The 21714-nt window shown below is 32.3% G+C and overlaps 5 protein-coding genes across 11 annotated transcripts in view; 2 read left to right on the top strand and 3 right to left on the bottom strand.

Moving 5' to 3' along the window:
• The window catches only part of LOC107853686, a 32150-nt gene extending 29788 nt beyond the window's left edge, over positions 1 to 2362 (top strand). For all 6 annotated transcript variants that reach the window (XR_007055569.1, XM_047412776.1, XM_047412779.1 and 3 more), the window contains one exon: positions 2229 to 2362. Coding sequence is in view for 5 of the 6 variants with exons in the window: in XM_047412776.1 (XP_047268732.1) it covers positions 2229 to 2254 (26 nt within the window). In the remaining variant the exon portion in view is untranslated. The remainder of the gene's footprint in view (positions 1 to 2228) is intronic.
• On the bottom strand, positions 148 to 1130 carry LOC107853685 (FCS-Like Zinc finger 16). 2 transcript variants are annotated; one of them, XM_016698656.2, is made up of 2 exons: positions 813 to 1130; positions 148 to 400 (listed from the first exon to the last, which is right to left on the bottom strand). In XM_016698656.2, the coding sequence occupies exons 1-2, from the start codon at positions 1076 to 1078 to the stop codon at positions 241 to 243; spliced, it is 426 nt and encodes a 141-aa protein (XP_016554142.1). In that variant the 5' UTR covers positions 1079 to 1130; the 3' UTR covers positions 148 to 240. The 2 variants fall into 2 exon arrangements, with proteins under 2 accessions (XP_016554142.1, XP_016554143.1); XM_016698657.2 differs by having other exon boundaries at positions 148 to 379; positions 813 to 1122.
• Positions 2273 to 10260, bottom strand: LOC107853684 (epoxide hydrolase A). The gene is made up of 4 exons (XM_016698655.2): positions 9589 to 10260; positions 5138 to 5504; positions 4200 to 4441; positions 2273 to 2726 (listed from the first exon to the last, which is right to left on the bottom strand). Exons 1-4 carry the CDS (start codon positions 9696 to 9698, stop codon positions 2480 to 2482), a joined length of 966 nt encoding a protein of 321 aa, XP_016554141.1. The 5' UTR covers positions 9699 to 10260; the 3' UTR covers positions 2273 to 2479.
• On the top strand, positions 5653 to 8207 carry LOC107853682 (UDP-glycosyltransferase 71K1). The gene has a single exon (XM_016698654.2). The coding sequence runs from the start codon at positions 6618 to 6620 to the stop codon at positions 8037 to 8039; it is 1422 nt and encodes a 473-aa protein (XP_016554140.2). The 5' UTR covers positions 5653 to 6617; the 3' UTR covers positions 8040 to 8207.
• Positions 10261 to 16835: 6575 nt separating the features above from the next.
• On the bottom strand, positions 16836 to 18006 carry LOC107853647 (NDR1/HIN1-like protein 6). The gene has a single exon (XM_016698626.2). The coding sequence runs from the start codon at positions 17732 to 17734 to the stop codon at positions 16940 to 16942; it is 795 nt and encodes a 264-aa protein (XP_016554112.1). The 5' UTR covers positions 17735 to 18006; the 3' UTR covers positions 16836 to 16939.
• Positions 18007 to 21714: the final 3708 nt, after the last annotated feature.

The following is a 21714-nucleotide window of genomic DNA, read 5'->3' on the forward strand; positions in this document are numbered from 1 at the left end:
TGATAAAAGGTTTAGAATATGTCTCTACTCCTTGAAAAAAAGTTATTTTATATATCATTAAAAGAGCTGTAAATAAGGACAAATGATAGACTTCAAACTAAGTAATTTAGACGGGAGGTAATGGAATTTCTAAATTCGGTAAAAAGAGTTCAAATCCCGAATTCGCTTGTAACACTGGTATATATATATAAAAAAAGGAACATGACACAATAGTCAAAATAAAATATTGCAAGGATAACACTAGAAGGCTAAATAGAACATCGGATTAAAGCATGACTTCGAATTCTTCGTAGAGGATGAAACTATCGAATCTGCCATTCTTTGCTTTTTCTTTGTAGTTTCTTTTTCATCCTTAAATATCTGCTTTCTCCTGCACTCCCTGGTACAAAATGGCCTATCACTGTCCATTTAAGCATTTATCATTAGAACAAAATACCAATTGAAGGGGAGCCTTGGAGTAACTGGTAAAGTTGCTGCCATGTGACCAGGAGGTCACGAGTTCAAGCCTTAGAAACAACCTCTGACAGAAATGCAATGTAAGGCTGCGTACGATACACCCTAGTGGTGGGGCCCTTCCCCGGACACCGCACATAGCGGTAGTTTTAGTGCACCGGGCTGCCTTTTTTATGATAACAATAATTATTAACTTTAACATAATTTGTAGGGTGATAAAACTTTTGGTCCCTCAATTATGGATAAATTTTAATTCGACGTATTTAAATTTTATCATGATAAAAATTACACTATCAATTGTGCAAGTTAAAGTGATGATGAAGGAAAAGAAAGAAGAAATCAATTAGGAGAATTCTCACCTGTACATGTAGATGTTTTGCTCGGGTAACAGCTTCATCTTGCAAAATGAACAAAATTCAAGAAAACCACTGGTAGTTTTCTTTTTGGAACAAGGTTTGATTGGACCACCAACTTTGTTAACAAATTGTGACATGTTTGCTTTGGTTCCACCAATACAGGGTTTGATTGGACCACCAACTTTGTTAACAATTTGTGACATGTTTGCTTTGGTTCCACCAATACCTTTTTCGCCTTCAAGTACTACACCTAGTTCAGCCTTGCACATAACTTTTTATGTTTGTTTTTTCTCTATATCTTTTATGCCTGAAGGAGTGGTATTTATATATGCACAAATTGGTCTAGTTTAATTTACAGAAAAGGCATAGTTATAAGTCTGATCTTATCCAAATTCAATAGTTTTGAGTGAAATACTAGTAAAAGGAAAAATAATTAATTTTGAATAGATTAAATTAAATGAATTGAGGCTGATCATAAAATTTGAATCGCGAATCTAATCTCATTTGTATTAGATTTATCCTCGTTTTTATCTTTTGACTTCTCCTTGTCGTCTTCTATCCCGAATCCTATCTCACTAGTAGTTAGATTTTTTCTGTTCTTATCTTTTTACTCTTGCGTTGTCATCTTAACTTTTTTAGCTTTAATTTTAATGAAAGATTGAAATTGAATGAGATTCAAATTCCAAATGTATAACAATAGTAAAAGTGGAAATTACGTACTTTTTCAAAATATTAAAAAGAAAAAAACTCTTTAAGTTCTCATAAGAACAAAACAAAATATACTTTTTCTTGCTACGCATTAGGAAAGTGAAACACTAAAGGTAAAGATAAACATTATCCAAAACTGAAGTTGATAGAGCTATCTATGTATAGTTTATTAAGGAATTAAGCAGGTTAATCAAAATGATACTATATATAGTCTAGAAGTAAGAAATGATAGATCATCTTAAACCATAGGACAAAGATCATTTGTCAGATGTAAGTTTGTTGATTAGCTTAAGATTTTAAGTTGAGTTGTAAACATTTTTTTGTCCAAGTTTATGTTGTGGTGTTTGATTGAGTATGGAATTTTGAGAAAAAAGGAAAGATTTTTGAAACTTATATTCTAAAACAGGTCATCAATATTTGTCTGGCTAGAAGTTATCTTAACAGTAAGATAGAATTTTAAAATTAAATTGTTTCTAAATAAAGAAGCATGATATTCTATTTTTGTAGAACAACGACATACCTAGTGTGGTTCCGTTTTATTAACATACGATATTATTTTGCTAACTCACGGGTGTAAGCACTAGCCAAATTATGTCGTTAAATTCTGTAACATCAAATTACCATAACATCATACTCAATGTGATTCTGCAAATGGGGAACTTACAAGCTAAATTATGTTGTTAAATAATCCGTAGCTAACATAAATTGCAGATGATTCATCACTAATCCGTCATTAAATCGGACGAGGGACGCAGTTTGTAATGGAAGAGTAAAACCTTACTATCAAAATGTTCCAAATTCAAACTTAGGTACAAGCCAGATTACGACAACAAACAGATGCTGCTTACACAAAATACTGCGGACTAATTTATTTTGGCTTCTTTCCGCAAAGTCTAGATTACTATTCCTTTCTTCATTAATGAGGTCATATTTCTCCAGCAAATTCAAAGGAAAGAGAAAGTTTAGAACTTCTGAATGAAGTCATAGATGTGCTTGTTAATCTCATCCGGCCTTTCTTGGTTGAAAAAGTGAGCTGCACCTTCCAAAACCACAACTTCCTCCAACAATGGGACATCTTTTTTAAATTCACCATTATGTATGTACTCTTTAACACCTGGCATATGATAGACCAAGTCGAATTCCCCGACGACAAATTTGGTTGGAACTTTAACTTGAGCACCTTTCCATGGTGCTGTGAGTTCCCAGTTTCTGCATTTCATAAGTCAAAGAATTTTAGGATGTAAACATTGGGCAACTCCAACTTCAAATCCCAAATATACATAAAAAATGTCATTTTCTTGACTAATGAGAACTTAAGAGTCCAGGTTATTCACAAAAGGACTAAGCCCTGCTAGCTTCCATGTATGAAGAAGCTGATCAAGAGTTCCAGACAGTCTAAAAGCAACTTAAAGGATGGTGTTCATGAACTTCACAATTTTCTTGACTCTTTTTTCTTTACCCCCCTCCTAGGAGGTTCCACCTTTTTTTATTTCCTTGGTGGCTCGAACCCCAACCCTAGAGTTGGAGGTGGAGGGTGTTGACCATTCGAGCAGCCCCTCTAGTTCACAATTGTCTTGACTTCCGAGAAAACGTGATAATTTATATTAATCAATTAGCTATGAGCCGATTACAGTTTTGCTAGGTCCAGATGTACACTCCACTGTATCGATTCTACTGCATTCAGATTAGTTTCATTCTAATACTATGTAATTTGTCTTTTGAGACAAATTGTCTTTTAATAGTCTGTTTGACCAAAATTTCAAGATTAGCTTATTTTGAGAAGTACTTTTTCTGAGAAGTATCTTTTAATATATAAGTATAGCTTTACCAAAAAAAAAAGTACTTTTGGAGAGTAGTAGTTTGTGTTTAGCTGATCAATTTGAAAAGTCTATTATCAATATTAAACCACAGTTTGTGCTTGACCAAGTTTCCAGAAGTGCTCTTTTTCAGCATATGAAAATAACTTTTTGCTATTGCTCAAAAGCACCCATATTTCCTAAAAGTTTGGCCGAACACTTCAAATCTATGAAATAAACACTTTTTGAACTTTTTTTTAAAAAAAAAAAACTTCTAGAAGTTTGTATGAACAAGCTATAAACTCTGCCAGCTTCCGTGTATGAAAAAGTTGACTTTCAAGAAAGCATGATAATTTATATCGATCAATTAATTATACCGCATCTAAACTAGTTGGTGTCGACTAATATGAATCCACTGTATCTATTCTGGTCTACTTAGGTTTGTTTCATTCTAATAAGTGCTAATTTGTTTGTTTTTAAGGTAAATGTAGAAGTTTTGTAAATCAAATACTTATTTCTATACAAACATACAAGTCTCTAAATGTAACAAAAAGTTTATTGATAAAAGATCGAACGTAATGCAATTATTAAAGCAACTAAAACCTTAATCCCAAATAGTTGAAACAAATGTGTAGACATGAGGTGAATCTACACTTGAGTTATGGGTTCAGCAGAATCCAGTAGTATCGGTCCAGACTGTGTATGTGTTAATAAATTCACTTGCAAAAATAATCTATCCGGAATCCAGTAATTAAAAAATGTTGTGATCCAAAACCTATAAACTTAAAATTTGTTAATCCTCCTCTGAGTAGAAGCATACGCCTAGTGTGTCGTACATACGCAATCAAATTTATGAGATCATAGAAGGCCAGCAAGGAATGCTTACATGGGCAAAGCTCGGTAATAGTTAACTCCCCCAGTGAAGCCAGTCTGCTCAAACTTGCTGGCATAGTAATCCAACTCTTCCTCAGACAGCCAAGATGAAAGGGCAATTGGAGCATCAGGGATAGCCTCAAGACCTTTGCCTTTTGGAAAATAAAGTGGTCCAGGATGACGGTAGGTCAAAATTTTCTTAAGAATAGACTTAGCACCAATTGGAGCAAATTCAGCCTCAATATCTCCTGGTACCTGCAGGTTAAGATCCTAGTGAACTTTCAAATAGGCTGTGCCTACTGGGTTGTAATCTTTGGTTGAATCAATTCAAGAAGACCAACATAACCAACATAATTTTGCTTATTGCCATTTTGTGGCTTAAAAATATATGTAAAAGCACGGTAGCCTATTATTACTATACAATAAATCTTGCACTTTCCTGGATATATCAAATTTATAAAGCTGTTTCTTTGGTTACTTATGTCACGGTTGAGGCTATGAAATGAAATGAAATGCAATGAAAAGGTTGTGTTTAATATGTGTTTGCAAGGTAAGACTGTTTATAATAGACTCGATATGGTCTGGCGATCCCCAAATGGCCAGGGGCGGAAGGGGTTCATCTGGATCCCATTTGCTGTAAACTCACATTGTATATACAAGGTCAATACTGTTTTCTGTACATATGGTAGATATGAACTCTTGGTAAAAATCCTGTCTCTGACGTAGCCCAAACCCTGTATGCATGAGACTTAATGCACTGCCTTTAATTCAGAACTGATTAATTTTGTAAATGAAGTCTTTTTCTTTTTAGCCTAATTTGTTGCTCGGACTCTTCAAAAGTGTCAATGGGTGCATTTCTGATTCTCCAGAAGTAGTTGCTGGGAATCCGACATGGATGCGGCATCAAACAGGTACACAAATGAAACAGATACACAGACAAACAGAGAGAACCTGAAATCTGCAAATATAATAATCTTCCCCATAGAAAGCCTTTCCCCTCTCAACAGTATTCATCTGTGGGTTCCTTCTGGGAAAATGGACACTCAAATTCACCAAGGCTTTAACTTTATCTGGCCTAAAAAGGCATAAATGCCAAGCAATTGTGGCACCCCAGTCATGTCCAACAACAAAAACATTATCTTCATTTGGAGCTATGGCTTCAATCAGTGCTACAAGATCACCCACATGGTGAAAGATACTGAACTTTGAAGGATCATTAAGGGGTGCACCTGTAGTATCTCCATAACCCCTCAAGTCAGGCGCCACAGCACGATAGCCATGTTCGGCTAAGTAGACGATTTGGTAGCGCCATGAGTACCTGTTGGGGAAGATTGTGAATTAACTAGCACATACACAATCAAAGCAAATAGTGAAAAAAATAAAAATAACACAATGATTTAACCAGGTTCAGCGCAACCTAGTCCCGAGGGAAAAAATGAGAATTTCCCTGTGCGGATGTGCGGATGAGCTTTAGTGCAAAGGGCTACCCTTTTTTTAGAGTTTCACGTATTTCGATATATCAAAAATTATCCAGTCAGAAGCTTAAATAGACTAATTTAGAGGTAAACAGAAATGGTTTAAGTAACCTCTTCACCACATATTCAAGGAAACAAATTTTGTCATAGTTATTCTTATGATAATTACTCCCCTGTTTCATTTTACTTGGCTCATGTTGACTTGATACACCCTTGAGAAAACTTTAACTCGAGGTATATTTTTACTAGACTGGCCTTATCAACAATGTTTTTGAACTCTAACTTAGATTCTTTAGCTATTTAATACTAGGGGTAGTATGGAAAGAGAGTACCCCCTCCGTACCATAATACTTGTCACACTTTGGTTGCATGGCCGGTTGAGAAACAGTGCATTTTACCATCATACCCTTTTCAATTTTTTTTAATCACTTCTCTTTAGTTAATGGAAAATGTGATCTCTCTTCAATAAATGAAAACGTGTTAAGGGTAAAATGAGAAGAATATACTTAATTATGTCTTGATTTTCTAAAATGACAAGTATTCTGGAACATCTATTTTTAGTAAGGATGATAAATATTTAAGAACGGAGGGAGTAACAAACCCTCTTGATTTGCGAAAATGAACAAGTAAATTAACACATCTGTTTTTAGTAAGGGGCCAAGTAAAATGAGATGGAGGGATGTAGAAAGTTAAAATGTTGACTTCTATTTAAAGATAAGGCCTACCTGTCATAAGCCAGTAGATAATAGGTCTTTGTTTAATACCTAACCAATGATCAAATTAGAATCATATCTTATAATATCTTATAACATGGGTTGACTATTATCATTTCAGAGTTGTACTCCAACTAACATCCCTCAAAGAAAAAGGCAGAACCACCACTACAAAAACATTCATACATCCATTCTTCTATCATCAAACATTTTCATCTTTTGATTAATTAGCTTGTTCCAAAAATGAGCAAATTAGAGCTCGTATTTGTGCCTGCCCCGGCCATCGGTCACCTAGTTTCGCTATGCAAGTTTGCAGAGACCTTGCTTAAAAGAGATGAAAGGCTATGTGTAACAATTCTGATTATAAGGCCACCCCCACCGTGGGATGCCAGCATAGATGCCTACATCAGGCGAAGCTCCTATGATACTGAGGGCAGTCAAATTAGATATATGATACTTCCTCAAGTTGAACCGCCATCTTCAGAAGAACTAGCTAAGTCTTTTGAGAACTACATCTCTCTTTTTATAGCAAATTATCGACCCCTTGTCAAGGAAGCAATAGTCAGCAACAAGTGGTCTGATTTGAACACGAAAATTGTTGGACTAGTTATTGATATGTTTTGTAGTTCAATGATTGATGTGGCAAATGAACTTGACATTCCTTCCTATCTTTTCTTCACTTCTGGTGCTGGTTTTCTAGGTTTTCTGTTTTACATGTCCGTTTGGCATGACCAAGTTGGGAGAGAATTTAACCGATCTGATGCTGATTTAAAGATAGCGGCCTATGCTCATCCAGTACCCTCAAAAGTTTTGCCTAATTTTGCATTTGTCAAGGAAGGTTACGACTCATTCCGCAACCATGGTGTCAGGTTCAAAGAAACTAAAGGAATTCTCATCAACACAGTTGCAGAATTCGAAAGTCATGCTGTCAATAGCTTAGCATCTGATCCTGAATTACCTCCGGTTTACACGGTAGGATTTCTTCTTGACCCCGAGGGTCAAACAGGTACGGGAAATTCCAAGTCTGAAGATGATGAAATCATGAAATGGCTAGACCAGCAGCCACCTTCGTCTGTTCTTTTTCTGTGCTTTGGAACCAGAGGTAATTTTGAGCCGCCACAGCTAATCGAGATGGCAATCGCACTTGAACGGAGTGAGGTTAGGTTCTTGTGGTCAATACGTCTTCCTGTGGACGCTGAAACTACAAAATTAGATGAGATATTGCCGGAAGGGTTCTTGGAGAGGACAAAAGACAGAGGAATAGTATGTGGATGGGCACCCCAAGTCGATATCTTGGAGCACAAAGCCACTGGAGCATTCGTATCTCATTGTGGGTGGAATTCGACTGTAGAAAGTCTATGGCATGGAGTTCCAATTGTTACATGGCCGCTTTATGCAGAACAAAGCATGAACGCGTTTCAATTGGTGAGAGATGTTGAGATGGCAGTGGAGCTGAGATTGGATTACAGGATGCACGATAGTGATCATCGTGAAATTGTGACTGCAGAGGAGATGGAGAGAGCTATAAGATGCATAATGGACAGCGAAAATCCCATGAGGAAGAGAGTCGAAGACATGGGAGAGATTTGCCGGAAGGCACAGATGGAGGGTGGATCTTCTTTCATTTCTGTAGGACTATTCGTTGAAACTATTCTTGATTCCTAGAATTGAGAACACAATTTTTTTACATTTTGTGGTATTCTAGAGTAGAGGGTTAGTGGGTAGGAGTTCTTCCGTAATTATAGGGAGCTTCGTTTGTATCTGCTTCTGGAGTTTCTTGTTCTTGGTGTTCCGGTTATGTCTATGATTTTGAATTGATAGGTTATAGTATTACCTTGCGGGTGTCTTGTTTTCTTTATTATCTAGCAGTGTGTTATCTCATTGCGTTGTGTGCTTTTATGTGTTTTTGTTTGTTATACTATTATCTGTCCTAAGCCGGGGGTCTATTGGAAACAAACTCTCTACTTTATCTGAGGTGGTATGGACTGCATACACTTTACCCTCCCCGACCCCATCAGACCCCACTTTGTAGGAATACACTGGGTATGTTGTTGTCTTTATGGTAGCAAGAGTATGCTACAGAATCAATATGAGGTATTGTTACTTTGTGTACTCCCCCGCACTTGGAATGTGCAAGCTCATAATATAGCTCAATCCCCATGTTGGATTGAAAATGATGCAATGATATCTTATTGATATGTAAGACATATTCTTAAGTAATAAAATGTCGTCGTTTTAGGAGGAAAAAAAAAAGAGTTATTGTTAAGGTGTGGGTGTATTTATCCATTATAATTGTATCGATATGGGACTCAAGCTCCATACCTTGCAATGGACCATAGCAAATCATCACGCTTCGTATCTATCTCCCAAACTTGATGAGAACTTTCTCAAACCTACCAAGGAAAATAACTAGCTATTGAAGTGGGAGAGCTCAAGCATATATTGGTCTTATATCAGCTTGTTTTTAAGCTGATGTAGGACTCAAGTCCAATCAATACCCTGCAATAGATCATAACAAACCACCACGATATGCATCAGTCATGCTCGACGATTATGCGGTAGACACAACTAGATGTGGGACTCAAGTGACTTTGATATCATTGATACAATTCAGGGTGAACCACAGTCCAAAAGCTAGCTATTGAAATAGAATGATTCAAGGCTACACAAGTCCCACATCAGCACATTTCTATACCAATGTGGGACTAATTCTCATACCTTTGAGTGGACAATAACAAATTGTTATAGACTAATCAGGAAAGTCCAACCCAAAACACTAGTATGATAGGTGAGTCCATTTAGTCTATAATTAGCATTTCTCTTTTATCCTATGAGAGGCGGTATATAACACAAACCTACTAGAAAATGTAACATAAGTAGGATTCACAAAATTCAGAACACAAACAACAATTACCAAGTAGAAAAACTAACAGAAGGATTACGAAGTTCGTTCAAGCCTAATCCTCACTGCAAATTAGAGAAGAAAAAAATAACACAAAAAATCTACATAATTAAGATTTTTTTTTTTTTATAACCGTGGTGGCGGGTTAGCTTTCCCGCACCTCGACTAAATCCACAGGGTTTTTTGATAATCGTGGTGGCGGGTCAGCTTTCACGCGCCTTGATTAAATCTACAGGATAACTATCACCTCCCACCAGTACCAGATATTAACATAATTATGACTTACAAATTCAAGATTCAAGAAAATAGTACCAGAGCTCAGGGAAGCCATGTAAGAAGAGGATTGTTGGACCTTGGCCTAATTCTGCTACATGCATATTTATGCCATTTACAGCTACCATTTTGTGCTCTATCTTCTCCATTTTGCTTCTTTTTTTTTCACTCTATATTTTCTTGAATCTTTCTCTGGAGTGATAAATTTGGGGTTTTTATTAGTCTTGGTGTACAATAGATCCATGTCGTCCGGCCATTCTTCATTTCCCGCAGATAGCACGAGTTTTAGTGCACCAAACTTTTAGTCGTGGTGTGGTTGGGCAAATGTGGCTATTGTTCAGAGTAGCTGTAGCAAATATCAGGCTATGATTTTTGTGGCTGTCATAGAACTCATTGTCAATTTCACTAAATATGGTGTCCCCATGTCTGGAGCTTCACACGGTGTTTGGTGTACAATATAGCATCAATAACTATGTTGCTTGGACTAGTTAAAAATGTCAATGGGTGCATGTCGGATTAATCAAAATTAGTGTATTTTTGAAGAATCCGACATGGGTGTGACATTAAAAATGAAAAGTCCATGCAACTTAAATCAATAATACTTCAAGATTTTAAAAAGAAGAATACATCGACAACTTCTTAAATTTGATAGTAGATTTAGACATTCGAACTAAGGTTTATTTAGATAAAGCATCTGAACATATAATAAATTATTCGTATTAAACGTTTCCGACTCAAGCTTTTATACATATTCTTTAACCACTTAAACAATATCACATTCTTTACTTAAGCATATTAGCCTCAATAAGTTGTAAAATTCAAGCTTGTTTCAGTTGATGCCGATGTGTATATAAATGAGGTAACATAATTTATGTAATTAATTTATATATGTACTGGACGCTTGAGAATCCACAGACAAGTTTTTCTGAATTAAATTTGAGCTAAAAGTGTGTAACAGCAACACTTGTTCAGATGCTAAGATTGGAACATGTTGTAGTTTGAGTATTCGAATGAATTTACTGACATTTAAGGGATTATTAATGTTTTCAACCTTTTAAAAAGAGATAGGACACAATTACCCTCTAAACTATATTCGAAATTGCTATGCACGTTTAAATTTTATGTGGATTCTTTTATTTCCTAAATTCATTTTTTCTGTATTCTTGTGCTTTTGGTACTGACATGGCTTTCAAGTGACAGAATATTTTTGTGCTGGACTTGACAGTTATGTCAGCACAAAAATACATTAAAAAACATGAGTTTAGCTTCAAAAAAATCTTGTTAACTTCCGGTAAATATTTACAATCTTTAATAATAATCCTAAGAGGGCAATACTCTATATCCTACTCTTCAATAAGCTATTCAACAAGTAAACATTTGTTTCACTTTCTACATCCAATTTTTAATTTTTTAAAATTATCTTGAGTTCTATAATATTTAGTCACTTCATAATTTTGAAAGGTATGGCAAAGTTTATGGTTTTTTTTTCAGTTTCATCCACTTGTTTTTTGGAAGTTTCAGTCAAATTTCTGCCATTGCCATGACAAGTATTGAAGTTTTAATTCTACCACATACCAGTGTATTCTCATACAATGGGGTTTTGGGAGGGTAAAATATATACAGATCGTATCGTTATCTTGAAAGTGAAATATAGAGGCTATTTTCAAACGACCTCTACTTCAAGACAAAAAGTGATCAGAAAAAAATATAATAAAAGTACAAGAGATAATAGACAATAAGCGAAAATAACATATAATAATCGAGCGTCAAGAAAAAGTATCAAGATTGATAATAATTGTGTTCAACAGTTTGGGCCTATGAATCTCCCAAATATCAATGCTATCACTCTCATTTTTGCTTCTCATGTTTCACGTAAGATAATTTCATAGCTCAAATGAGCAAAGCAATTGACGCTGCAAAGCCAGAATTTTATGTTTATGAGTTTTGAATTGTAATTATGTCTGCTTTTTAGATTTGAGATAAATTATTTATACATATTAAGTGAATTTTTCATTTAGAAATATAGGTTTAAGTCAAAGTTGTTGAATTCTGTTAAACATATAACTTTGAATTGTAGCTTCACCTTTATTGCCAAAGTATGTGATGGGATTGATTTTCATTCCTCCGTTTTTATTTTTAACTAAAAGTATTCTATTCGAAATCTTCAAATAGAAAAATTACTAGTAAAAAAGCTTTTTCTTATTATGAATTTTGCGCAACGTGAATTTGAATAAATCAAGTCAACAAATTTTGAGTTTTAGATAATAAACACAGAAGACACATGACAATAAAGATTCAAGATTGGAGTAAATTACTTGAGCAAATTGAGGTTGAGGTTATTGACACTGACAAAAGGAAAAATTTACACGCACGCAGTGTATACATCAAACTAATGTTTTTTATCATGGTTAAATAATTAAATTAAGTAAAACATATGTCAATTAATCATGATTAAGTAACATGAACTCTAAATGCAAACAAATGGTATGCATATATTAACTTGATGTATACACCAAATGCGTGTAAGTTTTAACTCGCTACACTAGGCCAATTTCAACATTTATAATAATTTGTTGCATACATTTGTTGTAAGCTACTATGTTGCTAGTAGTGTTGTCTACTGTTCTTGAAAAGACAAAGCAATTATTTTACTTTTTGTTTTCTCTTGAGAAAGTGAGAGAAGTTGTTAAAGCACACCATTTTAAACTAATTTACAAGCCAAAGTATGAAGTTAAGGCTTGTTTGGCCATGAAATTTGTGAAATTTAAAAAGCGTAGTTCTTTTTCAAAGTAAAAAATAGTATTTACAAATTGAAGTTGCTTTTGAATTTTTACGAGTAATTTAGAGTGAAAAAAAAAAATTTTTGTGACTTTTAAATTTCGGAATTCAAGTTAAATTCTGAAATTTTATGGCAAAACACGATTTCCAAAAGTCAACTTCGAAATAAAGTTTTTTTAAAAAATATTCATGGTCAAACGGCCCCTGAATATCCTGTGGTTAGCACATTTTTTTTTTATAATCCATTGTTCATTCATCGTTAAATCGGACTAGGAAAGGAAATTGTGATGACATAGTAAAGCCTTACTATCACATTATTTCAAATGTCTTACAAGCCAAGTTATGATAATAGACCGATACTGCTCGCACAAAATCCGTTACTCTGGTAAATAAAAAGTAAAAATAAAAGTTTTAGAACTTCTGAATGAAGTCATAGATGTGCTTGTTAATCTCATCTGTTTTTTCTTGGTTGACAAAGTGAGCTGCACCTTCCACAACCACAACTTTCTCCAACAATGGAACATCTTTCTTAAATCCGCCATTGTGTATGTACTCTTTAACACCTGGTATGTGATAGACCACGTCGAATTCACCTACGATAAACTTGGTTGTAAAAACTTTGTAATAGACAAAAAAAAAATCATTTATTTCCTCCAATTATTTTTTAATATGATAAGAAATATTAGGACAGTTAATATTTAAGTATTCCTATAATATATGGTAAGACTCCTAAATATATGGAAAAAAGAACTAATGTAATTTTCCTTTTCCTTGTATAACTGAAGAATTAATAGGAAAATTCGTGTAGACCCCAAAATATATGATAAAAAGAATTAGAAAAAATCTCTAAAAATATATGGAAAAATAATTAATTTAATTTTTCTTTCATCATACACACATGATTTTTGTGTATACTATGGAAAAAAGTAACAAAGCTGTGCAAAAGATGGTAAAATTTTGAAATTGTAATATCTTTTATAATTGTATTTTAAAATAGACAAATAACAAGATTCAACACACCTAAAAAAAACAATTCAATATATAACCAAAAATAAGATTACTGCCGCACTTTTTTATTTTTTCCCAAAAATTATTAGGACATACCCACATGATATATAAACCAAAAAGGATATATATATATATATATATATATATATATATATATATATATATATATCAAAATAAGACTCCTAGGACAAATATATGATTTCATAAACCAAAAGGGATTAAAAAAATATTATTAGGATAGTAAATTGCTTCTTCTTTTTTTCTTTTCTAATTTACTCTCGTTATAGTTATGTTTGTGTTTATATGTTGTGATATGTTTTAGTTTTATGAGTTCTTCAAATCGGATGAAATCTATGTCTTTTTTGTGTCATTTGTAGATAATTTGAGACAAAAAATCAGGCTAACCTGGAATATTTTACTTTAGATGATTTGGCGAGTAGTCTTGTAAGAAATTCGAAGAAAGTGAAATCTAAAATAGTGGTTCAAAAAATATCATTCACAAATAACAAGATCAACAAGGGGTTTAACATTATGAGAATGAATTCATGGGTCTTTTTTTTATTTTTTTTCTGTGTCTTACTTTTTCTATTACAAATTGATTTTATGTGGTATTTGACAACAGTAACAACATATTCAGAATATTCTTACATAGTGAGAATATTCTTACATAGTGAGATTTAAAGAGGATAGAATGTACGTAGTTTATATCACCACTTCAAAGATGGCATAGATTGTTTTCAATAGACCCCGATTTGAGATCATTTATTTGATATTTACTTTGTGTTAAATAAATTATTATCGTTTTGGTTCAATTATTGCAGCCACATGCATAGAGATAAAGATAAATAGAATCAATAGTTTATTTTTGTCATTTAGAATTTGTTGCAAGTAATTCAAGAATTAAGTCCTATGTTGCTTTTCTTTCTAATTTATTTTTTCAGTTATATTGTGTCTCTCCGCTCTTAATTGAGAGTAGTATTTTTGTTTAGTTCTTTTAGCATTATAAACTAACACAATACACACGTGCAAAGTATGTACACTTAACTAGTAATACAATAGTGAACAAATTTATATAATATTGATACACGTTTATATACTATTTATACACGATACGTGACGTATACACTACATAACTATTTATACAATATTGATACATTATATAATTATTTTAGATTGCGTGCATAAAATCGCTACAATAAAGGTCACTTGTATTTTATAATGTTGATGTAAATTGATGAGTGGTGCTTTAAAAAATTGTAAAAGGATAGAGAAATTTATTTAAGTTGTTATTGAGTGCATTTGTGAGAATCAAGTAGATGGACTCACTATTTAGAGCTTCATATTAAATTTTTTCTTGGTTCTTATTCCATCAAGTTGATTCCATTTATATATTTATAGAAAGTTTTATTTTGTAAGAGTAGAATAAAATGTGTGTTTAGTGCAAATTGATATATATATAAATATATATATATATATACTAGCAACAATTTCATTTATTATAATTCAATGATGGATTGCAAAAAAGAAATGTTCGAATTCATAAATTGCATTGCAACTTAAATTATTGTTCACTTTATCATTTATTTTAACTACATTTTAAATTTCAATTCAAGTAACTTTCGCATTCTTCCTAGTCTCTTCTAAAGTTTACAAAGAAATCCAAAAAGAAATAGAGAAGTCCATTTGAATATTTAATTTAGCTCAATCGGCCGATGATGTTTACTGAGTACCCGTTGTTTTGATACTCATATCATATTTCTGCAACTTGCAGATCATAGTACGGGTTTATCGTCGTTGATGTGTGCATCGTACGGAGCAGCCATAGTTCAGAGACTTAGAGTGAACTCTTGACATTCGGAGTATTACTTGTCTCTCTCTTATGTATAAGACTAGATTTTATATTGTATTCGAAGATAAGTTATATCAATGTATTCAGTTGAACTTCACTTTGTACTTTGTATTATTAGCAACTCTTGTAGTGGTGTCACTAGGTTTTGGGATTACATTATGTAATTGCTTCTTTATTTCATCTATTCCGCAATTCTTTTCTTTATATATTTGGTAGTTCGTTACTCGTCATTCCAAACTACGGGTTTGGCTTGCCTGCTGGTGGGATATAGTAGGCACCATTATGACCTAAGAAATTGGATCGTGACATCAAGCCTGACGTCTGGCCTCTCATTACTATTCATTGGTGTCTGTTCAAGCCGGATGCACATCTGGATGGCTATTATGATTTCGTGGGATGAGATTCAATTACGAATTATTTATGTTTATTTATATCAAAAGTATTTCTTATGTGTCTTACCAGTTTATGGGGGTACAGGTGAGTTAATTGTCTTTTTCAGTATGCTTAGCGAGCTTATGAGGGCCAGTTAGGTTATGTTTTATTTTTCTATTATTACTGTATTATTTATTTTCTGTATCGCTTATATTTATTTCTTTATCGCATTTGCGTAGCTTGATAATTATTTATCTTTTTGTCCTTGTTTATTGTTGACTTGGATTACACCCTCGCATTTTAGTTATACTTTTCTTGTATTGAGCTCAATCAATCGAGAATATCTACTGAGTATTCGTTATTTTGGTACTCATATTATACTTCTGCATCCTTTTTTCTGATACAGATTCAAGTACTAGCAGTCAACGTTCAACATCCTTTCTTTTGATGCAGATTCAAGTACTAGCAACCGACGTTCAACATCCTTTTTCTGATACAGATTCAAGTACTAGCAGTCGACATTGACATGGTTTCTACCTTTCAGTACTGATTCAGAGCAAGGTGAGCTTGTTGTCGTCCGAGGTTGATCCTTCTCTATCTTTTCCAGCTTAGTCTTTTGTACTCAAGACTAGTTATATATATTGTATATATTTGAATTCTATCTAGTACCCTAGGTATCTTTTAATAATGGCTCTAATACCAACCTTGTCAAGTTTTGAAAGAGAGTCGTTTGTATATTTGGTCATTTTTCATTCTCTTGTTTTGATATATTATATATGTTTCCTTTTTTGTTATCACTTGTTATTACTACTGCTATCATTATATGTGATCTTTTTAATTTTTACATGTTAATCTGTTATTTATTATTCCAAGCTATGATTTTACTTGCCTACTGGTGGGATAAGGTAGAAGCCATCATGACTTGAAAAATCGGATCGTAACAATTTTCAACATGTCTAACAATTCATTTATTTTGGATATTAAGATTCTCATTAAATGAAAGATACTCTCTTCGATCTTTTTACTTGTTATATTTTAATTTGACACACTCATTAAGAAAAAATAATTAATAACATAATTATTTTACTAAAATATTTCTATTAAATAATATTTACATTATATCATGAAATTGATTTGAAAAAAGAACAATACATGCTAAGGAGAAAATAAAAAAATATAAGTTGTCTGTTTTTGATTCGTCAAAAATAACAAATGAAAATAAAAATACAATTAAAAAATTAATGATAAGTAAAAGTGTAAGAATAGAGTATTTTCAACATGTCTGAAAAATATTTTTAACATGTCTCTTGATTTGAAATTAATTATGATTAAACTTAAACCCAAAAAAAAAACAAAAAAGACAATAAACAAATTGAGCTGAAATTAAAAGGTCCATTTCAAGATCTTGATTCTCAGATCAACCTTACACCTAGCATTATTTGTTGATGCCACAGCTGGAGCTTTACCCTTTGGAGTTTGACCATGAATTCCTTCACACGTTACTCTGATCCCTACTCTCTTGCTTTTCAATGTGTCCATTTTTACTACAACCATTGTATCCATCAAGATTGTGATTGGCATACCAGCTTTCCTCTTCAGATCTGACTTCAATGATGTAACTGAATCAGCATCAAGAACTTGTGACACCATCGATAGAGGTGAGTGTATAATTGTAATGTTACCAGGACTATTAGTGAAACCCCGAAACGATCCATTTGCTAAAACAACTTGATTAGACGACAGTGCAGTTATAGAGATAGTGTCATATTTGTAGATCAACTTCTTGTTTGGGTTTTTGGTTGAGATCGTGAGACTTAAACTTGCGGTGAGGTGGGTAGCGTCGTCGGCGGAGTTGGTAGTGAGGTTGAAATTAGAGATCTTGAGTGAAGATATTGAGAATGTGGGACGCTGAGGATGGTAAAGGACGTAGAAAATGGCACCGGCAATGGCGGCAAGTAGGACAACGATGCAGATAATTAGAATAGACCAAAAGCAACACATACAGAAACAACGACGACCACTGCAGGAACGGCGGCGACTGTGGTTGTGTCGGTGATAGGCGGTTGGTGTCGGTCGATAAGGGACACGATTAGGATTGTACATCTGGTTCTTGACGGGGGCTGCATTTGGATTTGCAGCAGCAGTGGCGGTGCCATTAGGATAAACTCTGTCAGTCATATTGTTTTTTTTTTTTGGGACAAAATCAATGAGGTTAAGATTTTTTGATATGCCAAAGAACAAATCCAACAGGAAAAACAAGAAGAAGAAGGTAAAAATGTATAGTGGACTGAGTTTAGTAAAGAGATTGGTTTTTGGTTGTTGCAAGGAAAAGAGAATGAAAAATTGTGAAGTAAAGGCAAAGCAAAGTGTTCAAGTTTCTTTTGTGTTCAATGAGTTCTTTTTTTTTTTTCTTTCTAGATTTGGATCAAAGTCCTTTGAAGGGGTAGACTATAAACCATTAAGGGGTCGTTTGGTTGAGAAATAATTATGTCGGAATTAGTTATCCCGAAATTATTCGGGACAGGAGTGGCTTTACCCTTACAAAAAAAAAAAAGGGATCGCTTTAAACCCCTAAATTTGAGGGGCCACGTTTTTTTTTTTTTTTTTTTAGTAATAGTAGATTATGGATTTAAAAAAAATCAAATATGATTTATAGAAAAAATAAGCTTTTTGTATAAAAGAAATTTGATATATCTAGCTTAGAGTACTAGGTCTCGAGAAATTGATGTACTGACTATATTATTAATTAAAAAAGAACTATTAGAAGAAATCTATTATATAATTTTAAAAGTAGACTTTATAAAAATAATTAATTTTTTTTAAAAATTTTAGGTCTCCATTCAATTTTGATCATAGATCACAAAATTGCTTAAGCCGTCCCTGATTCAAGATAACTTATCCCATCATACATATGAGATAACTTATTCCATCATTAAAAAATAAATAATGGAATAAGTTATCTCGATATTAACTAATACCTCCAACAAAATATGAAATAAAACTAAACGATCCTTAGGGGACAAATGGGGATGATACTTACACCTCACCAAGAAATGGGAATCTCTTGGCTGGCTTGGGGTTTGCATTGCTTGTTTTGCCTTTATTTTTTTTTGTTTTTGTTTTTTTCCTTTTTAGATTTTTTGCAGTGCTACGCCCACTTGGTTTTGTCAGGTTTTTTTTTTTCCTTCCTCCTTTTAAAAATTTATGGAAAAGGTATAAATATATTTTTAAATTTTAATAAATGATATAAATATATTTTATCATATTTTAGATATAAATATACTCTTACCATTGATGAAAAGGTATATTTATATACCCTAAATTTTAAAAAATAATATAGATATACCCTCCACCGTACTTTAGGTACAAGCATACCTTTGCATTAATGAATACATACATATATATATATATATATATATATATATATATATATATATATATACCTTCCTTTCTATATATATATTGACGTTTAGTTAAGTTTGATTTTAAATTTTTAAAAACTGGTGCTATTTGATTTGATTATGATTTTACTTAAAAAAATCATGAAAATAACCAAATCGAACTATATATATATAATTTATGAATAAAATATAAATATTTTATTAAATTTAATCTAAAACTAAATTTTAATCTATATCTAGCCCAACTAATACGTTAGCTCAATTGCCCAAAGCCCCAAACCCAAACCCAACTCTACCTACTATTACTAATAAGTTAACCCTACGGTCCCTACCTCGCTTTTTATACTTCAGCTTTCACAATACGAGTTACTATGGTCCCTGGTTCAAATGGTAGTTTTATGTATCCTTGTATATTCAATCGTTTTCCTATGTGATTAGCTCGCCTAGCTAGTCTATAAAGTAAACAGATAACTCAAGTTTGCCCAACTCTGTCTCTTCTTGCAGTACACTGCAACAGAATACAAAACTCTGTTTTACAATGTACATGTATGTGTTTGTTTGTTGTTGGATAATCTTAGTGCCTACAATACGAAATTGGTGCTTTTCATCTCAATGTTGTTTTTGTTTAATGTGTTTGTTCTGATTTTTAAGAGTTTATAGTGTCATTTGTCCATCACTGTACAAATATTTCATGAAAATTTGTTCAATGTGATACTCTTTTCTATAGGTTAAAAAAAGGAGTTTATTCTAGAGATGATTGGAGTAGGCTAGTTAATAACCGAAAAAACTGAAAAACCTAACCAAACTGAATCAAATCGACAAGAACCAAACCGACAATTATTTTCTTTTTGTGGTTTGGTTTGGTTTTAGAAATTCAAAAACCGACTAAATTGTTTTTGGTTATGGTTTTAACCACTAACCGATCCAAACAGACCCCTGAACACCACTACTAACGGCAGAACACGTGTCACAATTCTGTTCATTTAGCCTTTTTTTAATTTAATTTATCTCAATCCCACTTTAAAATAATGCTAATTTAATTCATAACTCGGTTCAAATAATAACCCAAACCCGACCCTTTCTTAATAGAAAGAGAAAAAGAAAATGAATATGCGTCTTGAAGGTTCTATTAGATCGGATGGGGTTTGGGTTATTATTTGGATTGATTTGTGGGTTAAATTAAAATTATTTTCGAATATGGTGGGAATGAATTAAATTAAAAAGGGCAAATGAATAAGATTGTAACACGTGTTCTGGTGTTAGTAAGAAGGCTATATATGTATCTTTTCACTAACAACAAGAGTATATTTATATCTAAAATATGACGGAGGGATTACATGTACAATTTATTAAAGTTCAGGAGTATATATATATTTTTTCATTAACGGTAAGGGTATATTTATACCTAAAATATGATGAAAAATATATTTATATCATTTATTAAATTTCATGGATATATTCATACTTTTTCCGTTAAATTTATGTCAAGTTATATTTAAATTCGATGAAACTTCTTAAATGCAACCAAATTGACAAAAACATGTGTTTACATTCTAATCTTCGAAGGTGGGAGTGTGGGGACCGGGAGTGTAAATCTTAGGACCCGTTTGGATGCAACATGTTATTATTATTTCAAATTCTGATATAAATAATTTAAGATGAAAGTTGAAGTTTTAATTGGACATATAATTTGAATTTTTTAAATTATATATTTTCTCATAAAACATCAAAGCACCATAAAATTAACTATTATTAGGATTTATATTGTTCTTATATCTTATCGATCGTGTTTATTGAGATGTTAAAGATACGGCTAAACTTTACTTATAATTATGACGTATCAAGTTATCAATTGTGAGTCAATTTCTTCTACTTTTACTTTTCTTCTTATTTTAATTTTAGCTCAAACCATCTTCTTGCATTCATTCATGCTTTCTTACTTTGTATTTACATTATTTATTGTTATATGTCCTACACATAATTGTAAACATTTATTATGCTACATATGATTGTTATCTTAAATTTAAACGTAATCATAGACATTTGTGCAATGCACGTACGTATAAACTAGAATATAATAAATACACATAAAAAATTAAATGGAGAAAATTTTTTATTTTTAGTTGAATTTCTAAATTTATGGCAATATTTTGTTAAAGAAAATTCAATTTCAACGAAATTTTTATATGAAAAAAGTTCAATATAAAATAAAATTCTAAATATTTTAGAAAAATTGGTAAAACTATTTTACATAAAATAGATTTAGACTCCTACAAGAAGGAGAAGAAGAAAAAATTTGTTTCAAAAACTAAATGCGACGCATGGCTTTTTTTTTTTTTTTTTTTTTCAATTAAAAAAGAACAGTGAACTTTTCCAAGAAAAAAAAGATAGTATTATTTTTTTAAAGTTACGAGTATTTATTATTATTATTATTATAATATTTTAGTTTAAGAGTCCTTATATTTCTTTTTTTTTCAATTTTAGAAGTATTTTTTAGATTATATGTATATTTTATTTGGGTAATAAAACTTTGTGACGATAGTTTTGTCATTGGCTAAGTTTATGGTATTTGATTTCAAATTTTTATTTCTATTACGTTTTGATTTTATTGATCATAAATAATAAATCATCCTTTTATGTTTGTAAATAGTTTTGTTATTGGATCTCTAATATAATGTGTTGGTTTACTTTTCAGGTTTTGAACTTTGTTTTCTATTACGTTGGTTTTATTGATCAAGAATAATGAAATATCTTTTC

The sequence above is a fragment of the Capsicum annuum genome, chromosome 5 (assembly GCF_002878395.1).
Source record: "Capsicum annuum cultivar UCD-10X-F1 chromosome 5, UCD10Xv1.1, whole genome shotgun sequence".
Taxonomy (NCBI): Eukaryota; Viridiplantae; Streptophyta; class Magnoliopsida; order Solanales; family Solanaceae; genus Capsicum; species Capsicum annuum.

Bases quoted from the DNA above. Each gene is read 5' to 3' on its own strand.
- LOC107853685 (XM_016698656.2), bottom strand. From the start codon at position 1,078: ATGTGCAAGGCTGAACTAGGTGTAGTACTTGAAGGCGAAAAAGGTATT. The intron at 401-812 runs GTGAGAATTCTC...TTAAATGGACAG, and splicing joins CAAAACATCTACATGTACAG to TGATAGGCCATTTTGTACCA.
- LOC107853682 (XM_016698654.2), top strand. From the start codon at position 6,618: ATGAGCAAATTAGAGCTCGTATTTGTGCCTGCCCCGGCCATCGGTCAC.
- LOC107853684 (XM_016698655.2), bottom strand. From the start codon at position 9,698: ATGGAGAAGATAGAGCACAAAATGGTAGCTGTAAATGGCATAAATATG. The intron at 4,442-5,137 runs GTTCTCTCTGTT...CTTAACCTGCAG, and splicing joins ATTATATTTGCAGATTTCAG to GTACCAGGAGATATTGAGGC. The intron at 2,727-4,199 runs GTAAGCATTCCT...TATGAAATGCAG, and splicing joins TATTACCGAGCTTTGCCCAT to AAACTGGGAACTCACAGCAC.
- LOC107853647 (XM_016698626.2), bottom strand. From the start codon at position 17,734: ATGACTGACAGAGTTTATCCTAATGGCACCGCCACTGCTGCTGCAAAT.